At 28.0% G+C, this 22547-nt stretch overlaps 1 protein-coding gene across 1 annotated transcript; it reads left to right on the forward strand.

Moving 5' to 3' along the window:
• Window positions 1–298: 298 nt before the first annotated feature.
• On the forward strand, window positions 299–22336 carry LOC119683078. Its single transcript, XM_038096686.1, has 4 exons — window positions 299–336; window positions 519–557; window positions 4975–5080; window positions 22109–22336. The coding sequence occupies exons 1-4, from the start codon at window positions 299–301 to the stop codon at window positions 22274–22276; spliced, it is 351 nt and encodes a 116-aa protein (XP_037952614.1). The 3' UTR covers window positions 22277–22336.
• Window positions 22337–22547: the final 211 nt, after the last annotated feature.

The raw sequence follows: 22547 nt of genomic DNA on the forward strand, positions 1-22547 counted from the left end.
GTTACTACCTATAGAAATAGTAGTTGCATCAATTGTTTTGCACGCGAATGTACTATTATTTGTTGCAACCGCATTTGAATAAAAATTTCTTTTTGTATTTGTGGTTTTGGGCATTTACAAGTTCGAGTCTTGAATTATAAATAAAACGTTTCAGTAAGCACTTTTCTTAGACTAAGCATTCATTTTAGATATATTTATACTTGCTACCATTTGCATTCTATTTTTTCCTTTTTTAACGCTAACAATGGCCCATAAAAGAGCCAGTTGCATTTCTTGATGTCAATGTCACACATACCTTATGCTGAACTCTGTAGGGTTTCCTTATTCAAACACTCGGTATGTGCAAGTATAAACAGTAATGAACACGTTCACTTATTAAGCTTACCTTTTAAATACATTATAAACAAATTTTGGTCTGGCTTTCTATCTGCTCTTTGTGTTATTATTTTCATATTATTCAAATATACACAGGTTGTTTAATTTTAATTAATATATATTTTTTTTAATTATTTTTTTAGCTCTGGTCGACGGCAATTGGGTTCCAATGCTCTAGCCAGGTAAGTTAATTAGGTTATTAATATATTTTGTATACTCTTAATATGTTAGATGTTAACTGCAAGAGTTAATTGCTTAATCCGAAGAATCAAATAAAAAAAACCATATCGAATAATGGGACTTATTTTCAACATTATACAGAACTTCCAATGAAATATATCAAAAACATTTTGCTCCAAAAATTTGAAATTAAAAAAAAACTACACCAACGAATTATGGTAGATGTTATTTCTTAAAGTCGGTAATATTATATTTAACTACTGAACCGAATGATTAGTTATTTTTCTCTTCCGTACGTAAATTTATCTACGAACTCGTTAAAAAAACGTGTTGGAAATATGAATAAGATTTATCAAAAACATTTTTAAGACAAAGATTCCAAAGGGAACAAAATTTCTCACGGGAGAAATTTCATCATGGACGTCAACTGATGAATGTGACGTACGTACTAGTGAATTTTGAACTATATGCGCCATAAGCGTCACATCTTGGATCTGTTTGTTCTATTCTGCTAAGTATTTCTATATTTTGCAGTTAAGATACGTTTGCATACGGTTTACTCTAGAAGAGCCGATTTTTCTTTAAACTCAGTACAGTGTGCAGGTCTCTTTAGGCATGCCAGATTAAACTAATACAAATCCCACATTTATTGTACCTATCATAACTTGTGAAGTGATAATTGAAGCCGTCACAAGTAGTATGGAGGCAGAAGTTTACGAATTTGAAAAAAGTATCGCATTTATATGATTGCTTCCGAATTGTGGAACAGATCTAACTCGGTGAGACTGTTTTTTTTCCTCAAACTTTATTCAAACTTTTCTCTCATTACAAATAAATAATTGTGACTGAATTATTTAACATATTTAGCTCTGTGAGACTGCTTTCCTCTCAAACCTAAATAAACTTAAATTAAAGTGGTGTACTTATTTAAAGTACCTGACTTCTTAAAGACTTATCTGACATTCCATAATTACTATTTTGTTTTTGCATTAACCTAGGTACCAACATAATGCTATTTATATTTTTTAAGTTTAACATTTTTGTATAAGTTATATAGAGTATTATATATAAGTGACAGAAATGTAAGTTTTTCGTTAACATTTATTAGATCTGAGTTATTGTATACTGATGTGACATGAAATTAAAATTCACAGAGTATAAATATATAAGCGATGTATATGGCTCGCTTATGGCACATTTATATATGGTAGATATCGTCTTATATCGCGATTTCTTCGATGCTTATAATGCATAATAATAATGCAAGTCCATAACGTAATAAACTCAACTAAACGTAAGTTTTAGATGGTTCAAATAATAAAAATATTTGCTGATAGTGCAGTAAAAGAGTAGGTTTTGTGAGATTTCTTAGAGAGGTTCTAGATTTGAGTTCAACAGACACAAATTAACCTAAAACTGTTGAAAGTACAAAAAATACTTCGCACAGTGTTATTAACCAGATGGTTTAAAGCTAGCAGGCTATAGTGACAATTTGAGATTGTAATCTCTTTAGATGTACTTTATACTTATATTTATATAGGAAATCATTTAAATTTACTAATTTAATACCTTAAAGTAGTGTTCTCACAGGTCAATGAGTCAATTTTTTATTATTGTTAAAAATAAAAAAAAAGAAATGACAACGCACTACTTTACGATAATTTTTATTCAATCAATATACTCGTATCGACTTTAGTCTAAACTGTTGTCAGATTCTTTTAAATTTTTATTTTTACCAATTATAAAAAACAGACCATTAGCCTGTAAACCCACTATTCAAGAAATGCTTTGGCCATAAAATAATAAATATATAAATATATGGCGCAATTTTGTATTTGGGCCCACTGTTTGAAACAGTTTAACAATTATTGAAGAGACAATAGCTTTGCTACGTGTTTGTTATTTAAAACTGTTTCCGTTAAGTAAAGTTTAAAACCAATCTTTTAATGTACAGTTCAATCATCACTGTATAACAGTTTTGTTTAGATTTTGGTTATAACATAAATTTTGCTAAAGACGTTATGCTTTGCCAGTCTCACCCATCAATTGTATTTCAACTTATTTGCTGATCCACTATTGTCTAAAATAATTTTGCATAACTTAAGTCAGTATTGTTTGTAATATGTTACTATTATTGTTATATATTATATACATGTTATACATTACTATTTTTAAAATAAAATAAAATTGTAGTTAAACAATATAGATGAATGTTATGCACAGTTTGATAGTTATTGTATAACAGTTAGGTGCTGGATATTAATTTGTGTACTTTTTTAGTTTTTTTTGTGTTTAAGCATTATTTATATGACATATATTTATAATATATAAATATAAATAAATTTATTATACAATTCAATTGATTCTAGAATGAAAGACATTATTTCTACTATTAGTAACCATTAATCGTATATAAAATTTTATGTTTTTTCCTTTGTGGTTTAATTGAGTTTTAAGATGTTTGTTAGGGACTGTCATATAAGTAATGATTAGTGAATCAAAATTAATGCTAAATTCTTAAACCCAGCCAAATGGTATACAAATAATCTTATACGGAATTCTTAGCTAAAGTATTGTTGTTAAATATTGTTGTTTTAATACCGCAATGATAGAAAAAGGTCCATAACCACAACATTAAGCAAGTATGTATCAGCTTTGCTTAATAGAGAATTAAGCTTTGTACCTATTTTAATGCTAGTTAGAATATTTATCAGCTTTAAATAATAGTAAAGCTGATAATAGCTGAATAATAGTAAAGCTCACAGTCTTAAAAAGAAACTATATTTAGTTACTGAATGTTTTTAATTATATATTACATTAAATCAGAAAACGTACTGATTAATTAAGTGAAGCAAAGCTGTGAGAATTCACTTCTAATTTCTAATGAAATGATATACTTCAAAATTACATATTTTAAAGTAAATTGATTATTTCGAATACTAGCTAAAAATAATTATGTGCTCCACAACAATTAAAAACAAATGATTCTAATCTCTGACACTAAAATAAGATTGAATATAGTTTGTTTATATTTTATTTGATAATTTAAATAAAAAGATAGTGTGCCTGTTAAAGCCAGTATAAAAATAGAGATAACCTACAACAGACATGATAATTTTATCAAATGAAAAAAAATTGAAAAAATAATTACTACTATAGTGTGTTTAAGTAAATAAATTTTTAACTAAGGTATAATCACCGAACAGCGTTTTTCATTCTCCGAGTTTTCTTGTAATTTTATGCTATTCATTCTATTATCAACTGCAGTTCTGTCTTCATAATCGTGGATTTCTAATGGGCGAAATTATTTTACAGTTTTTTCCTCTTCTTTGTCTGTAGTGCTAGATTTTGGGATCATATATTTCTCTTTAAAATTTGTTTCTTCTGTTTCGTGTTTTGTACCCTGTTGTGGTTTCTACGATCCTTACATCAACTGTAGTATATTAATGTTTTGCTGCTGGACGGATATTAGTCCAAATTTCGTGGGCATTGATCGAAAGTAAGTTTTTATATTCTTATCTTACTTAAGGTTTCCATGTTTTTGCTTTTTTTATATGACCGTCACAAACAAACGGATATAGCAATTGTTTTAGGTTTTTTCCCTTACTTAAAATGTTTGCTACTTAAATATATTTTTGTTGTTTAATTTTTTAAATATAGTAAATATATTATTCGATTTTATGTCAGTAGTGTAATAACTTTATGTAACCTTAATATGTCCAAAACTTTTTTTAGATCTACTTAGCACAAGTATACTGGCTTGTTGAACTCATTGGATTGTTCAATAATGTGTCGTAATACTAATATCAAATTAACTGGCGATATATTTTGCTGAAAACCTAATCATTCTTTCCAAATATTTTTATCTGATATTTTTTTAGTTGTTTCATGTAAATAGTTTTGGTACTGATTCTCATAGAGATATAAGTTAGTAAATTTCAAGCATTTATATTATTAACTTAAGGTTCATATAAAGAATTACTTGATAACCTATTAATCTTTTAAGATCAAGTTTTATTAAAACTCTATCTTCCTCCAATAATATAATCGCCTTTTTATATATGGTGTATTGCAAATCTCATTCTAAAGATATATGATTAATTTATATAAAGGTTTCGAAACAACAACAAACTACAACAACAGAAATTCTTTTTATATTATTTTAATTAATTGAATTTTTGGTTGACCGCACAGCCGAGTATTGTCAAATACATATCATGGTTTTTACGATATAATTCCAAAACCATCGCTATATAATTCCAAAACCATCACTGGTTTTTGTATTTAATATTTGCATTAACATATAATATATATTTTAATTAATTGTATTAATATTAAATTAATGATAATATAAAATTAATATATAATATAAATAATGATAATTATATATCTAACTTGAAGTTAATTTTTTTTTTTCAGTCAACTTTACAGATCTTCTAGTTTTAATTCATCGGGTCGTAGTTCCAACTGTGATACAACAGAAGATATGTATAGTCTGGAGAATGTGCAGGATTTAAATTACAAGGTAAATAAAAAATTATTAATCATTTTGTAAAAAACATTTATTTATTTTTTTTTTATGTAAAGTAAAAATTATGGTTTTGAGTTATATATAAAGTTGTAGAGTTATATATAAAGTTGTAGAGAGTTCAGTTACTTAGATTTTCTTGACTCATAGAATAGAAATCTTAATATACATGTATACAAGAGCAATATTATAACAATAAAAATAAAAAAAATAAAAAAACATTTATAAGTTTAACTTAGAACCCTAAATTTTCAAAGAACTATTATATCTATATATTTTTATAAATATAAATAATTTCTAAACATATATCAATATTAAATGACGTTCACTTGAGCTATAATATCAATGCAGTCCAAAATAATCTAAATAGAAATTGTTATAAATTGATAATTGTAGTGAGACCGTCTGTTGGTAGGAGTCGATTTACCAATCTCTAGTTCATGTTTTAACAATAACTGCTATCTCAATACCTAACCATAATCAAAATCGAATTCTTGCTCAAAGCGGATTTTGATTATTTTGATTTTTAATTCGTCTTAATAAGAAATTAATTTATGAGTAATTGTCTTCTTCAGTATGCAATATAGTCAATATATTCAATATATTGAATATATTACTATTATTATGATCAGAACTGTTTAAGAACTATTCAATAAGGGTGTATGGGTTTTACTATTAGACCTGGGTTTTCCAGAGAAAGTAAGAAAGATTCGTTACTTTAATAACACCAAAGAAATTGGCTTCCAGTATTGCTAAGCTAACCAAAGTAGAGTTATCGAATCTCTACTTTCGTAGAGAATAGGGGAAATAAATCTCGCTGAAGAGGGGGTATTTAAGTCCGTATACTACATATTAATGTCAGGGAGTCGGACACACCATTCCGACTTTCGTTAGTTTAACAATTCCAGTAAAGAAACAGACTTCAAGCATTGTTAAGCTAATCAAGGTAAAGTTATCGAATCTTTCTAACTGCCCATCTGGAATCATCAGAAAAATCAAAAAGAAAGTTCGCTTAAGTGTAATAGAACAGTTCGCTTCCTCATGGTAACTAGAAATTCATTACAATGAACTATAGTTATCTTTAAGTTTCAGTTCAACATGCACCTTTTAGACTTAATCTAGCCCAGGCTTAGTGTTCCCTGAAGTCTCTGATTAGAATACCAAATAATAGTGTTAGTAAAGAATTCATTTTCCAACATTTACTTTATTTGTTTGGAGAAACTTGATCTGTTGAGGCAACTATAGTCCAAATGAAAACTTTATTTTTTCGCATCATATTTTAATGCTTTCTTAGAGCATTAATTAATAATGCTTATTCGTCTTAATAACTTACTCGTCTTAGTTGGAAAATAATTTTCAGCACCCAGTACTTTTGATAAAATCCTATATTTCAGAAGCGTAACTCTTATAAAAATCGTAATTAATTTATATCGGAAGCTTATTTCTATAAGTTTTCATAAAAATGTCACATATATTTGTTCAGGAACTACTGAAATATTTCCAAATTTTTTCGTTTAAAATTTTTTCCTCTAATCCAAACAAAAATCCGTTTCCTTTTTCCTTATGGCATTAATAAAATAATTATGTGAAAAAGTTTATTTTAATAAAAATAAAAATATGAAAATATATTTTACTAAAATTAATAATAAAATGGAAATTGGTTAGCGGCTGCAGTTACAATGACCTTGAGGCCGGTCGTGCCGCAATTTGGTTTCGCTTCTCATAGAAAATCGCTTCTTACCACGTCAGGCAACCCACGCCTTCACTTCGATGAAAAATGCCTTTGCATCGAAGTGCGCGAAATATTTTCACCTGTCAATGGAAATTGGCAACTTGTTTAAATTGTTCCACCATAGTTTTTGAGTTTTTCGTGAAAAGCTAATAGCAAGTGAAAATTCACTTCGGTTCCGCCGTCAACAATTCAAGGTAAAACTGCCAAATGAAACCAAAGAAATTTGGATTTTGCGGCCGAAAGCGATTCGGAATTTTTAACCACAATTGCATTGAAATGTGATTGACTTTTTGAGATTACGTGAAACTTTCATACACTTTTCCTTTTTTTTTTTATATATATTAAATCAAAATAAACATTTAAGATTAAAAAAAAAACTATAAATATTTTGAATTACCCATTCGAAGTGAAGTAAGATGGAAAGGTGGGTCCTTAAATTAAACGATTAAGAAATACCTATAAAATTCATTCATTGTAGGTATGTGTACGTTTTTTGTCATTTAAATTCAGTCTTCCCTCTTCCCATTAAAGTTTTGCTTTGTATTACTTTTTTTTTGATGTTAATGCACTTTATAGTTTAAAGTGATAAAAAGTTTGGGAAAGATTGTGAAAAAGATAAATCACAGCATCGCAAACTCATCTTAAGCTTTGATTGATTGGAAGAAAATGAAAGGTTACTCTGCTCGTATGTAGGTTTAACTAAATAAGTGACAGTATTTTTTCCTGAATTGTAAAAAAGCAATCAAAAATAAATTAAGATCGTACAATTAAAATAATTTTTTGACATATATAATCACAAAAGACAAGTGTTTCATTGCACATTAGATAATCATTAATAATAAGAGAGTTGAAGTAACTTTATGGACGTTTTTTTCTATAAACAAATTAATACATATGTTGCTCCACAATTCTTTGACAAAAATTTTGAAGTTCTGTTGAGATGTCATCTGACGCTGGATTGTATTTACGGGATCTATGGTCGTTCCTATGAGCCTATCTAACCTTAGTTAAGTAAAATGTGGTTTAGCTTAGCATAAATTGCGACTTTATCTGTAATATTTATTTTACATTAATTTAAAATTTGTGTCCAGATCTCTAGTTACTAATTCAATTCAATAAACTGCAGTCCGTCAACATCATAGGCCCAACGCATGTACATGAGCAATAGATAAAGTAGACATAGTAATTGCCGTTTGTTACGAACACTGAGAATATTTAGCCTTCAGTATTGCGTAGTCCTGTACAGGGACAACATGTTCCCAGTATAATTTTCAGAAAACTGAGGACAATTCTTTCGTTTGTTATGAATAATAGTCATTTTCCTGAAACTTATCATAACTTTTTTGCTATCACTGCATAAAAAATTTTTTAGTTTAATATGGACAATTCAAAACTATAAATAAACCAAATAATATAATTTATCCCGAAATTCACACTCTTTATTCGATTGAAAGTAAGCCGAATAAAATGACTGTACTTGTTTTCAGACAACCGCATACTACAAACAGTTCAGTTAGGCGATGTATTCCTCTACATTTCACAAATTCTTTAAGAGTTAGGGTCCTTCAATTTCATATTCGAGATAAAAGTTAACAGAAACATTTACGAGAATAGCTAAAAATAATTATAAATTAGGGTTCGATTGTTTGTAGACTGAGAAATCTGTGTCAATATTTTTGTTGTTGACTAGAATGATCCGAAAATAATTTACATTTGATGTTTTCAAGAATTGATGCAGTCTGACAAGTGAGTATTCCGTATAATATTAAAGGATCATCAATATTTCATCTTGTAGAAAAGAATTTGTATGGTATTATTTTGCATTCGTATTATATCTTAACTACACATCTTACTTTTACTTATAGCGCTAAACTCTAGAGCCATTCTGTTGTGATTTGTAATAGTTAATAGATCCTTATGCGTAGGAAGTCATTGACTCATAAGATGGATTAAGTAATTTGAAAGCTACTGAGAGATTATTAAAATTTTTAGCTGTGGTGTTTGTAAATTGGTATTGATATATTATTTGCCATCTCATCGGTAATTTGTCTAAGGGTCATGTTATGCAGACGATTTCGCACAATGGAATCCAGTGGATTAAAATACAATGACATAAAAGACTTTAAACACAGCTGTAAAAAATAGAAAAAGAAAACCTGACATTAAAGGAAGGGAACTGAATTTAGTTATGTCCGATTTTCTTGACTTTTCTTGACTCTTACGCTTCTGTAAATGATATATTAAGTGTAGTAAAAAGAAACACATTATTTAGCTGGCTTTAGTTGTCTGTATCCCGCGTTGTAAAAGTTTGATTGGGTTACATTAAATGACGTTAGAGATATGATGAGATGAGACGGACTATAAACAAATTAAAAAATTCGAATATTCCCTAAGACCACTGACGATGAGTACGGGGCAATACTCGAAACAGCGTTGTATGATCAGCAAAATTTCAATAAAGTAACCAAAAATTTTTATTGCTGTCTTTTCGTTTCTATTTTAACTCTTCTAACTTTCAAACAGTTTCTTTTCGTCATAAGACACGTTACTTTCGGCAAAAAAATATTAACATTAAGAAGAGATTTCGTTTGTTGAGAACTTCTTATGCATCCACCTTATAGTCCAGACCTGGCACCAAGAGATTACCATCTGTTCCTTTTTTCCTGTCCATGGCGAACGATTTTAATGTTAAAAAATTAACTTCAAGAGAGACTTGTGAAAATCGACTGTCTCAATTTTTTGTCAATAGGGACGAGGACTTGTATCAGAGGGACATAATGATATTAAAAATGGCAACAAGTTGTCGAATAAAATGGCGCATATTGGAGCTAAATCGGATCACTCTAACTATCACTCTAAAACTTATGGATTTTTTTTACTATACCTATTACAATTCATATGTACTTGCTCTCAAGTAGCATGGTAACGGACAAGGATGTGGTAATGTTTTATTACTGATAATGCTGATACCAGATAGCTGCCACATATTTACCTTTTATTTCCTTTACACTTTTCCTTTCTTCTCCCTGGTTTTTTGTTAAAATGCATTCGAGGCTTTTAAGAACTTCCCGTTTCCGTTGCAATTTTTGTACGTGATCGTTTTTTTTAGATATTATTTTTATTAAGTTTCTAATATATTTCTCTTCGTAAAAATATCAAAATATGTAGTTCTCTGACATTTTGCAATGCAAATTAATTTTTTTTCCAAATTCATATGGAAAAATCATAATTCTGAATGCATTTTTCCTTTGTGGTGGCTACAAAGGCGGACGTGCACTGAAAACTATTTGCGCAAATCACTTCCAGCTGCTCCACTCCTAAAGGTGCTTTCGGTGCGTGGCTGATTTTTTCCGCTTCCATTTTAAATGTTTAGCACGTGTTTATTTCCCTTTTTAAGTAAACAATTTTAAGAGGCGATGTTCCTGAAGAAATAAAACATTTGTTTCAACTTAGAAAAGCCAATCGTAAAATATATTTTTTTTTTTTTAAATATATTTAAATATACAAAACTACCAATAAATTTGCAGATTTACAACTGTGAACAAAAAGGCTTTTAAATTTATTTATGGATTTTGTGTATTTTCATTGGTACTCGTAAATATTTTTTCCTTTTAAATTTGCAATATTCAAATAACAATGAAGTGGCCAAATAGGGTTTCCATAAAAGTACACACGTCTGATTTTAATTTATAAAATTTGCCTATTTTAGTTTATTTTGAAATTCATTGCATTTTCCTTGAAAATCGCTACTTGCGTCAGCAAGAAATACGCCAACAAACAATAAAAACTTGAAATGTGAGCAGCTGGAATACATTTTCCTTCATTTAAATGAACTTAATTTTTCAGATACGTTTAGGTTGTAATGGAATAGATACTTTTTTTTAATTTTTTTTCTGTTGGTCGGCACCAAATTTGGTGCTGATCGGGTCGAAACAATGCCTTTTATTTTTTGTTAAAAACTCCCAAAACACTTTCGATAGTGCAGCATTTGGTGTGCTGCACCACTTGTAATTGCTTTACGTATTTTTGGGTGTTGTTGAGGCTAATTGCCATGACAGCACCGAACAATGAAAGTTTCCCAAATTTTAAACATGTTCATATGCACATAACAACATGTATATATGTTACGTACTTTGTAAATGAGAAGACATATACCTACTCGTGTATTTAATGCATGATTTGTTTAGCGATGAAAAGTGCATTCATTGTTTTAAAAAAGATCTTAAATATATATACCGTATGCGATAAACCGATAGAGAGTGAAATATATACTATGAACACAGTAGGTCTACATATACTATGCTTACGACACCATTAATTACAATCCATTTAAACTACAATATTTCCGTAAAAACGATTAAAAACGTGAGTTATTGAAAAGATTATTTATTTATTATTAATTACCTTTATTAATTGTGATACAATTGCTAAGTTAGATTAGGTAACGCTGAAATGGTGGCTTTATCTACTAAAGCTTATTTGGTAAATAATAGCTGTTTGTAATAGCAGAAATGAGTGACCGTTTTCCGAAATACCTGTGAGACCAGGTTAAAGATAGAAATTCGAAGTATATACACTCATAAAAATATGATCTAATCACATACTAGTTAAATTGATCTGATCGTTTTGTTAGAGAAATTTTAGCTTATGTGATAAAGAGGCTGATGAATCCTAAGTCTGCACTCAGGCTCGAAAATAAATTAATGTTGTACGAGACCATCATCAAAACAATCTGAATGTATGATGTAGAGCTTTGAGATACCACGTGGTGTGTGAAAAACTCCATTATTTAAAGGGATCTCAATAAATCCAGGGTATCTGATGTCATTCAAACTCGTATTGCGAAGCATTGTTTCAAACTAAATACGCATTTAAACATCAAAGCCAGACAGTTGCTTATCACCAACCCAACCCAGTTGCTGAACCTGTAGGAAATATGTAATATAAACTACCATTTCTTTGATTAAAAAAAATTAAAGCATTCTCTGTTTAATAAGTATCCTCACCTATTTTTTAATATGTGATATTAATTATTGTTAAATTCGATTTATCCTCTTTCGTTAATTTCATTGAATACTGTTGATAAACAAATGGTTGTATACTACTCAGTATTAACTGCTTTACGATTTTTTAATGCCTACTCGTGGTACATTCTGTTTTCGCAGATGAGGCTCTGGCAACCGAGTACAGGCGATATACTCTAAACATCTGTTGGAGAAAAACACTCTAATTCTTGAACATCAATACCAAAACAGATTCGGAGACTTAAATGGCAATTTCAACACCGAATTTGGGTGCAGTGAACCAATCACCCGTTCACCTGTGGACATATGACCTGTTCTTTCGAAGAACTAAGCGACCATTTTCTAAAACGATTCTTGCGCGAACAGCTTTTGCTAGTTTATTTTTTTTTATAATTTTTAAAAATTCATACAGCTGTTTGACCATTCGTTTTTGGTTCAGAAGATTATTTGTGGTTTCTTTTCTTTGATAAATGTGACGTAGATAGATAGATTGCTTATATATTTCTAACGTTTGTCTGCACTAATTGACTAAAGTCTTTGTTTCAGCAATTGTTAAACTATGTCAGATCTAACGAGCATGACTTTCTGTTAAATGAAGGCCATAGGTTCATGAAATGCATCTACATCTACAATTTGAAAATGTGTCACATGACGATCTTCCGTTATTATCCTGATCTATATTAAAATCTTCCGCTATTATCGATACTTGCTAGTGTACAATTCGTTCTCGATGTTTACCGGCGAGTAAAGTATGACTAAAAACCAAAAGCAGTTCATTGATGTTCTTATAGTAAACCTCACAGCGATTCGAATGACATTAGTGTTGCCAATTCTAAAGAGCTATTCAGTTCGCTATGTTTTATGAATTCTATCTATTATTATATTCTATTCAGTTATAAATTCACACAGTCTTCTTAATGTACATTGGCTTTAATGACTCCAATTCATCCTATATAATTTTTTCATTATGTAGGTTATGTGTTCTAAAGATAAGAGATATATCATAAAATTCCTGTTTTGCTGTGCTATAAGTTTTGTAAATAAAAAACATGTACTTTTGGTTGTACTGTGTAGTATAATTATAGTCTGACAAATATTTTTCAATAGATGTAAAAATATTTAAATATATCCCTGTATCTTTTTATAAAGTTATTTATTTCGTAACACAAATGAAATTAATAATCCATTAAGTAGATGCATAAATGCAACCTACCATACCGTACCTTCCTGTTGCAGTACCCAATAATCTTGTGCAACTGAAAAACTTAACAATATTCAATTAACTTACTTTGAAACGATAAATTATGGATTATTTGCATAAACAACTCGAGATTAAAAATTGGATTTGAATTTTTTACACCTAAACTATTTCAGAAATGTTGAGTGAACTGAATTTGCATTCAAAAAAAAAAAAGTGAAATTGCTGAATGCAATTTCTGTGTTGCATTTCTTGCGCTCGCGCCTCCACGCTGAGGCACCCACTCGCGCCTATCAAGCGATTTCGACAATTTCTCATTTTTCACTTCATGAAATAAACTAGCGCGGCGTTGCCAATTCATTTTCACGTCGTAGGTCTGCTGTGTGAACGCTGCCAGACTCAACACAAAACACAAAAAAACGAAAAAAGCAAAAAAGACGCGTATGAATGAACGACCTTGCCAATTAGTTTGCATATTTTCCACTCGCTTAAATGGGTTATTTCGTTTCATACTTTGGAATATTGAGATTCAGATTTTGTTTCAAAGGCGCTGAATCGATTTTTGTTAGATACTTTTTTTTAGACGTCATGAAATATCGATGAATTGCTTTTTTTATTCATTAATGTTTATTTTTTTTTCTACTTTTATAGTGCAATTTTTCTTTTTCTTTGAAGAATTGTGTAAAAAATTAATTTTTTATAGTCTATTGAACCTTTCTTTATAATAAATGTGTCTATTCATGGTATTTCAAATCAAAGTAATAAACTGAAGCAATTTGTATGAATCGCAAATTTAAGAAAAAACTACAATACACATATTTGCAATGTTGGGCAGTTTAGTGAATTAATAAAGTTTTAAGTTATTATATATATATATAAGGTATTAATAAGGTGTTTCGATATATTCAATATTCATTAATTATCATTAAATCGAATGGTTGTTACCAGCATAAGTTTGGAGTAAAATTATCGGTTTAGAATTTTTAATAAATCACATTGTCGAATTTTTAAATGATAGATTTTTATTTTTAAGTAACGCCTATGAGAGATACTGACACAAATTTTTTCTGAATTGCTACCAACTTTTGCAAAAAACTCAAAGAATGTGCTGAAGTCGGCACTTTGTAAGTTTTTTTTGTACCTGAATCTCAATTGACCGCCACTGTCTTCCCATGTGAAATTTGAGAGTAAGTGCTTTTGAAAAAACTCAAAGAATGGGATGACCCAGGTATTTTATAAGGTGTTTTCTGTTCCTAATTGTAAAATGTTTAAAGATGGCACCTGAAATTGAATGTGGCTACAATACAAAATACATTGAAAGCGTTGAGCACAACACCTCAATCAAACTATCCAATATATATATGGACGATTGTGTCCAGCGTTGCTTTAATTGCATTGTATCAGTAACATATATTAGATGCAGTAAAAAGTAATCCATTATTTTCCCAATAAATGGCTTTAGTTATCTGTATCCCGCATTGTATGAGTTTGATCGGGTTATGCTAGTTGGCACTAAAAAGATGAAAAATTTTTTTTGGCAGTTTGGTAATAGGTTGACTCAGTTTTGTTTGAGATGGATATTAGCAAAGAAAAAATATGCCATATTTTACAGTTTTTCTTTGATCAAGGCGATAAAGTAAGCCAGGCGGCTGAAATTGTGAATATTGTTTATGGTTTCATCGATTCTGTTCCATTAATTTCGATGTCAAAGATGTAGCACGCAACACGCATTGGAAGGCCAATTGACGAAAATGTCGATAAAATCATGGAAATTGTTGAGTCCGATTCTCATGTAAGTCGGTGCAGTGTTTCGCCGGCCAAAAAGCTAAAGATTGCACAAAAAATCATTTGAATAAGGTTGGATACAAATAGAAGCTCGATGTATGGATGTCACACGAGTTAACGCAAAAAAACATCATGGACCGAATTCTGAAGGACAAGTACTTCTATGAAAGAGGAATAATGAAATTGTCTTCAAACTGGCAATAAGTTATCGAACAAAATGGCGCATATTTGACCTAAATCAGATTATTCTAATTGTGGTAAAATACCTATCATGAAACATAATATCATTAAAGACATTATATGTATTATAGTTTATGGTTTGCCATTTTATATTATAGAGCGTTTAACAACCACTGAACACGTTTAAATTGTAAAAACATATTACCATAAAGGAATGACGGTGATGGATTTTCTTATATGATGAGACATGATGTGACTCACTTTTCAATTGATGGTTATGTTAACAAACTATATTGTCGCTTGAAACAGTTGGGTCAGTAACAATTCACAACTGATTGTCAAAAGACATTTTCATCTATTAAAAAGGCACTGTATGATATATGGTCATAAGGTGCGATAGCTCCGTACTTTTTTGAAAATGATGAATATCTGAACAAAATTGGGGTCTTTTACACCTAATAAGAATTTATATATTGCCTCAAAAATTTGTTCAAAATCTGATTTACAAGTTAAAAATTTATGTTTATTTTCGAAACAAAAAGTTGATAACCCTGTATAATTATTACTTTAAAACTCATAAAATTGTTTTTTATAAAATTGTTTTCTTTTTGAAGAAAATAAAATTTTTCTAATTTCTTTGAAATACAATTTAGATTAATACAAAAATAATAAATTAACTTTTAACAATTTTTTTTAAACATATTTAACCAGTAGTCTTAGAACATTCCTTAGGTATTATAACAAAATAAATTATAAAATTTTTAATACTTTAATGAGAAGTCTATTTTAACAAAAATGTAATCTCAAGTAATTTTTTTTTGTTTTGCATTCATCTTCATCATCATCAAAATAAAAGAAAATTGTAATTTAAAATAATTGTATCTATTTTTTTTTTTCTTTTCAAATAATCTTAGTTTGTTTTGATTTTTGTTTTCTTTTTCAAATAATTTTATTTATTTTTTTTTGTTTATTCTATATATATTTTGTACTAATTATTTGTCCTCTGATATTTGGCAACCAATGAGAAAGAAAATTTTTTTATAAATATGACTAACAAAAATTGCGCCTTATAAAATTAAAATTGTAAACTCATAAATAAACTCATAAATTTTAATATTGATAAAATTTTTATTTTAAATTTTATTAAAAAAAATAATAGTATCATAGAATTAATTATAAAAGCAATAACCACCGAAACGTTCAAATGTATCCCTTGCCTTGCCGCCTTTAATGTAAATAATTATTCCAGAAACTGTATAATTAAGAAATGCAATTATGGTTGAATTTATTTTGTCGTCAGATATCTACAAGTACTCGTATTCGTACTGGCAGCCTACATTTTTCTGGTTTTCTTAAGGCAAACTACGACTACGAATGATATAATGAACGCCTCCGAAATTTTATGAAAATATTATGAAAGAAATATTTCAATGATTTTGTTATTGTTTTCCCTTAAATCTCTTAACGTTTTAAACAATTATGAGCAATCTTAACAAATTATTTGTTTATTTAGTGCATACAAAATGCATCAAATTAAATGCAGTTGTGGGTTGCATAATTGAAAAAGGTTTTGTAACTTAGCAATTTTTATATTTTTTTCAAACTAAAAGTATAAAATTATAATATTACGACAAAAAAAAAAATATTAAAGAAATCGAAAGTTGACAGATAAAAAATATGTCTACAAAATAATAGCAAAAAACTATATATATGTAGAAATTAGTTATTGAGTATAAATTAGGTAAAGTAATAAAATTTTATTTTATTTTTATAAAAGTAAAATAATAATAATAAATATTTACAAAGTAAAGCTTAATAAAAAATAAAAATTAATAAAAAAATATTAACAGAATGTTAATCAATACAAAAATGGTGAAAAAGAAAAATAATATTATAAACATAAAAATTATAATAAACACATAATTTTAGTTTCATTTAAATGCTTAAAAAATTTTTAAAAAATCTGAAAACAAAATAAAAATTAAATACAAACAAATATATATTAAATAAATAAATAAATAAAAATCAAAAAATTTAATGCGATTGAATAAAGAATTTATAAATAAAAACAGTTTATAATAAAAATAATACAAAAATAAAGCCTAAAATATTAAATTTATATTATGAAATTTTCTAAAATGATATAAAAAAAAATACCAAATTAAGAATAGAATATAAATTATAAAATAATAGCAAAATATTAAATATTTTTATTTCTTTCGCAATTAAAAAGTATGCAGTAATAATTTTAAATAACAAATAAGAAAACCAGAGTAATATCATATATAAAATTTTTTAAAACATATATTTGTTTATACAATTTGAAATAAATAAACAAAATATACTAAAAAATAAATAAAATAAAAAAAAAAATGAAATAAAACTAAAATTGATAAAACTAAAATAAAATTAAAAATAAATTACAAATAAAATTAAGAATAAAATTATTATCAGTTTTAACATAATACCATAAAATATTAAAAATAAATAATTATAGATCAATTGTGCCCCTTAGTCGGACTAGAGTGTTTCTCCAAGTCCTATTTCTTTAATGAAAGACAGTATAGAATCTATCTTTTCTAACCTTCAATCCCTATGTTCAATGAAATAGCCTGATAGTTGTTTCTTCCGCTTGTGCATCAATGCCGGGTGGTTTTTCTCTCTCTTCTCTACAGTACCTACAGTCTGAGTTGTGTTGGATTCCTAACTTCGTTGGCTGATTATTCAATCTTCAGTGATCGATAAGTAATCCCGTAATAATGTAATGTTATAAGTCCCTAAGAGCATAAAAGAGTTGTTTTTCTTATTTTTCTGCGTCCGCTCATAAGAAAAGGAATAGAGATTCTTTGCTTAGACCGCAGATAGATTCTGGGTCTGTCATTATTAAAGCTGCTCTTCTTGCAAGTTTGTCTGCCATTTCATTGCGTTTTATTCCAGTATGCTCCGGAATCCACACAAAAGATAAAAAAAAGGAAAGCAAAATGTACAAATATGTACAAAAAATACAAAAATATATAAATATGATAAAAAATAAGTAAAAATTAAGTAAGTAATATGTTTGTTTATCAAGTAATTAAATAATAAAAAATAATATAAATAAAACATAAAAATAAAATAAGTACTTAGTGAGGAAAAATAGCAAATAAATACTAAAAATAAAAAATAGTAAATAAATACTAAAAATAAAAAATAGTAAATAAATACTAAAAATAAAAAATAGTAAATAAATACTAAAAATAAAAAATAGTAAATAAATACTAAAAATAAACTAAAATAAATGAATAATTAAATAAAACTAGAGAATAAATATAAAAAAATGCAGCATATGAAAAGTGGTATATATAAAAAATAATATTACAAAAAGAAAGAAATTATTAAATAATATATACTTAAAAAAAATTTATCAACAAATCAAAATTACAAATGGTTATCATAGATCATAAGGATTCAAGACTGGGGAAGATAGGATCCATACTGTCTTTCATTAAAAAAATCGGACTTGGAGAAATACTCTAACCCGACAAAGGGGCACAATAGATCTTTTAGGTCGCAGTGCACGATCCCTTACTCAATAATAATAATAAATTATAAATTAAATTTTAGTTAAGAAGAAAAAATATAGTTCGAAATTAAAGAAATAATTATTGGAAATATAAAAAATAAATAAATATAAGAACATATAAATTAACTGATTGGAAACTTGTAAAATATTAATTTAAATATATAATATAAAAATTGTAAGTAAAAGTGAAGAAAAATAATTATTATTGATTTACTACTTATTATCTAATTAATATTAATTATTAAGAATGCTTCATTATAATAGTTTTCATCAACTATTGTACAACATATCTTAATTTCATATATTTTCAAATTAGTTTAAGCTTATTATAAATACTATATTTTAAGCTATCAAATTCTGATTACATACTTTCTATAATACTTTCACATATTTCTTTTTTATATATAGAACAAATTGAAATTAAGAAATTAATGCATATATTTTTAATTCTACTATAAAAGGTATTAAATTTGTAATGTAACCATGTGAACTTAGTTTTTTTAAAATTATTATATCAAGTTAAATTTTTAAAGATTAGTGAGTGAAGAGTGGAAATACTTATATTGGGAAAAGAAAGTGTTAAGGTGAATCGGTATAAGTTCTACTGAACTAATGCATCTTTCATCAGCATTTTCGTGGAATTTTGTACACTTTCTTTCCATTTTGACTTAAAATTTAAACCATTTTGTATTATTTATGGAAAATCATAACTAGGCAAGAATGTTATTAAGTAAAAGCATAAATTAAGGCGCATACAATGGCGTCTAATTTTCCGATGTTTCACAAGTCATGTGTAATTGTTTCGTGTCCAATCAACTGCAAGTAAAACATTTAACCTAGTTTTGGGTCAAAATAGTGACATGTGCTCAAGTTAACAGAAAAGCATTTTTAGTTTAATTATATATGAATTTATAAAATATTCTATAATGTTTTTCAGCTTATGAAAATAAATTGTGAAGAAAAGTACGAAAAGAAACTTAATTCTAAGGTTTTCAATCGAAATAGCTTTAATATGCTAACATATATTTTATAGATACATAAAAATAATATTTATTTATGAGTATATATGATGGATTTTGGCAAAATATTTTATTGTATTATTTATGACTAAATAAGCTAGAGAAGAAGACGGCACCTATGACTAAGATTTAATGTCAAAAAGAGCTAGGAGAACCAACAATAAACAAGAGAGTAAAACTAAAGCGATTACAATGGGCTGGACATATTCAAGGAATGAGCATAGATAACCCAACAAAAAAAATATTTCAACATGCAGCAGAAGGAAGAAGGAAAATAGAACGTCCGAGTTTACGCTGGATAGACAATGTGGATCAAACAACGAAGCAGCTTGGAAGAAAAAACTATAAAATGATAGAGATACGTGGAAGAATTTTTAAAGGGAGGCCACTATTCAACTAGGATCATTATGCCACTAATGATGATGATGATGATGATTTATGACTGTCTTGGACAAGTAGTCGTTACCATATTTTCAAGTAATAAAATTGAAATAAATATTTAAAGATAAAAAGTTGTGATAATATATTCATACAGTGATATTTCAGTGGTATTATATTTAAGCCACGAACTACTGCCTAAGTAAGCAATTTTGTTGAACTCGTCTCACAGAGTTCGTAACAAGGTTTTATTTCTTTAGGAGTCTATTTAATTGTAGTTCTTTTCTATTAAATTCTATTAGGAAGTATAATCTATTTTTTTATCATTGATGTATGACCTTACAAGTTATTTTCTCGAGATTATGTCCAATCTTTTCTCAAATTTTGTGAAAGGTTTCGTATCCTTCATATGATGATGAAATTTATGCACCGGTGCTGGCAAAATAACGAATCATGCATAGGGCCACCCACCGTTATTTGAAACCCTAATTTAGACATTAAAAAAATGTGAAAAAATATTTTAAATTTTAATACTTTTAATAAATTACTTCTTTAATTTATAGACAACTTATATTAATTAATATATTAATACATATAATCTACTTGGTGTTTTTTTAATATGACAATCAGGCTGCTCTTAAAGCTCTGACTTCTAGGACATTAAAGTTAAAAAAGGTTCTCGTGCGTTGTGAGCTCCTACAGGTACTTGCAACTCAGAATAAGGTAAGACTTTATTGGGTTCTAGGTCACAGAGAGCTGTTAGGTAATGAGCTTACTGAAAAGCTAGCCACAACTGCAACAAAAAGCGTTTTTACAGGACCTCAACCCTTTTGTGGGTTGAAGTGGGCCAGTTGTTTGCGTTAAAACAAATAATCAGGGAAGGTAGAATTTTTTTGTGTCTGTTTACTGGGAAGATTTGCATGTATTTAGACAAAGCTAAGCAATGATCAAATCATACTTCTACAAAAATATTCTTAAACGATTTAACGCGTTTGATTACAGGCCATTTTGGCTTGAAATATCAGCTATATCAACTTTAATTATCTACTAATTCGGTATGCAGTTTATACCTCGACATGCAGTTTATAAGGAGACAACTATGCATATTCATTGTGATTGTCCAGCTTTAACAATGCACAGAAAAAACTTGTTTCATATGGAGTTTCTGTCAACAGTACAATTAAGAGTTAAAATCTAGAGTTTGGTTGGTTGCAGTGGCAAGCCATTAGATAACTTCCATGTACCTCAATTAGCGATTTTTCGCCGTTTTGCTACCACATTATAGAAGAGTAGATACTTAGTTCCGTCGAATTTAGGTAATTTAATAGGTCTTTCGTCTTCACCGATGAACAGTCTGATAAACTATCAATAAAGTATATTCCTAAGAACTTATTTTTTCTGGATGCCAAAGCCGGACATTCACATAGAAAAATCTAGAGTTTAGTTCTAGATTTTGTTCGCAAACTTTAGAGGTCTTTGTATAATTAAAGAGAATTTGAATAGGACTCTTTTAGTCACAGTACAGGTTGTTGGGCAAATTCACGCTACTAGTTTTAATGATAAGAATTTTTAATGATATACCTAGTGTTTCCGCTTCATTTCTGCTTATTTAGTTGATTTATTTAACCCTCGCGGTATTATTATTGGCAAAATGAAGTTCAGTTTTTTATTTAATTTTACATGAGATAAAGTCCCTTCTTATTTATATAAGTTTTCAATATATAATAATTTATTTATTTTGAAAAAAGGGGACAACAAACTGTATGAATGTTTAATAATGGGAAGAGTTTTAAAGTTAGTTCTGGGTTAGTGTACTTAAATTGAATATCTAAAATTAAGATCTCATATATTGTATATATTTTGTTTGTATATATTTATTTGTTTGTTATTATATGTTATATATAGTTTGTTTATATGTTTTTTTTTTCATAAGTTTTTATTTTTAAGTATATTTATTCTCTTTAGTTGTTGTGCGTGTATAAACACAATGGTTAAACATTAACAAAATTAAGGCTTGTTTATTTGTCATTCTTAGTTTCCTTTATTTTGCATATATGAAAACTAAATACTTTATATATTACGATTTTTTTATGACTGCTACTACAAGTTGTGTTGCTAACTAAAATATTTTTCTTGTTTATTTTTAGGTATGTGTAACTAAAATTTATTATTTGCCACACAAAATTATTTACAACCACATTTCATGCCACGTACTGGTAAGTGCTAAAGTTGGCAATAAGTTATCTTGCCATCAAAATATTTTTGCAAGAACGGACGGCGCACTATTAATTTTCCCACACCAAAAGCGTACTTAATGCGGCTTTTACCCCCACACAGGTGATCGGCAGCAGCTATAAACTTCATGTCCAATGTTACTCCCGCTTCACAATTATTTTGCTTTAAATCTTTTTTTATTTATCTTTTAGTTATTTATATACAAAAAAGATATATATTTTTTTTTGTGCAGAATTAAACATTTGACATTTCATTATTTAATTTTAATTTTAAGCAAAATTCTTACGTCATTTTTGTGGAGTAAAAAGTATCTTGACTAAATTTTTTGCAAGGTTGAACAAGGTAAACTGC

The sequence above is a fragment of the Teleopsis dalmanni genome, chromosome 1 (assembly GCF_002237135.1).
Source record: "Teleopsis dalmanni isolate 2A chromosome 1, ASM223713v2, whole genome shotgun sequence".
Lineage (NCBI taxonomy): Eukaryota > Metazoa > Arthropoda > Insecta > Diptera > Diopsidae > Teleopsis > Teleopsis dalmanni.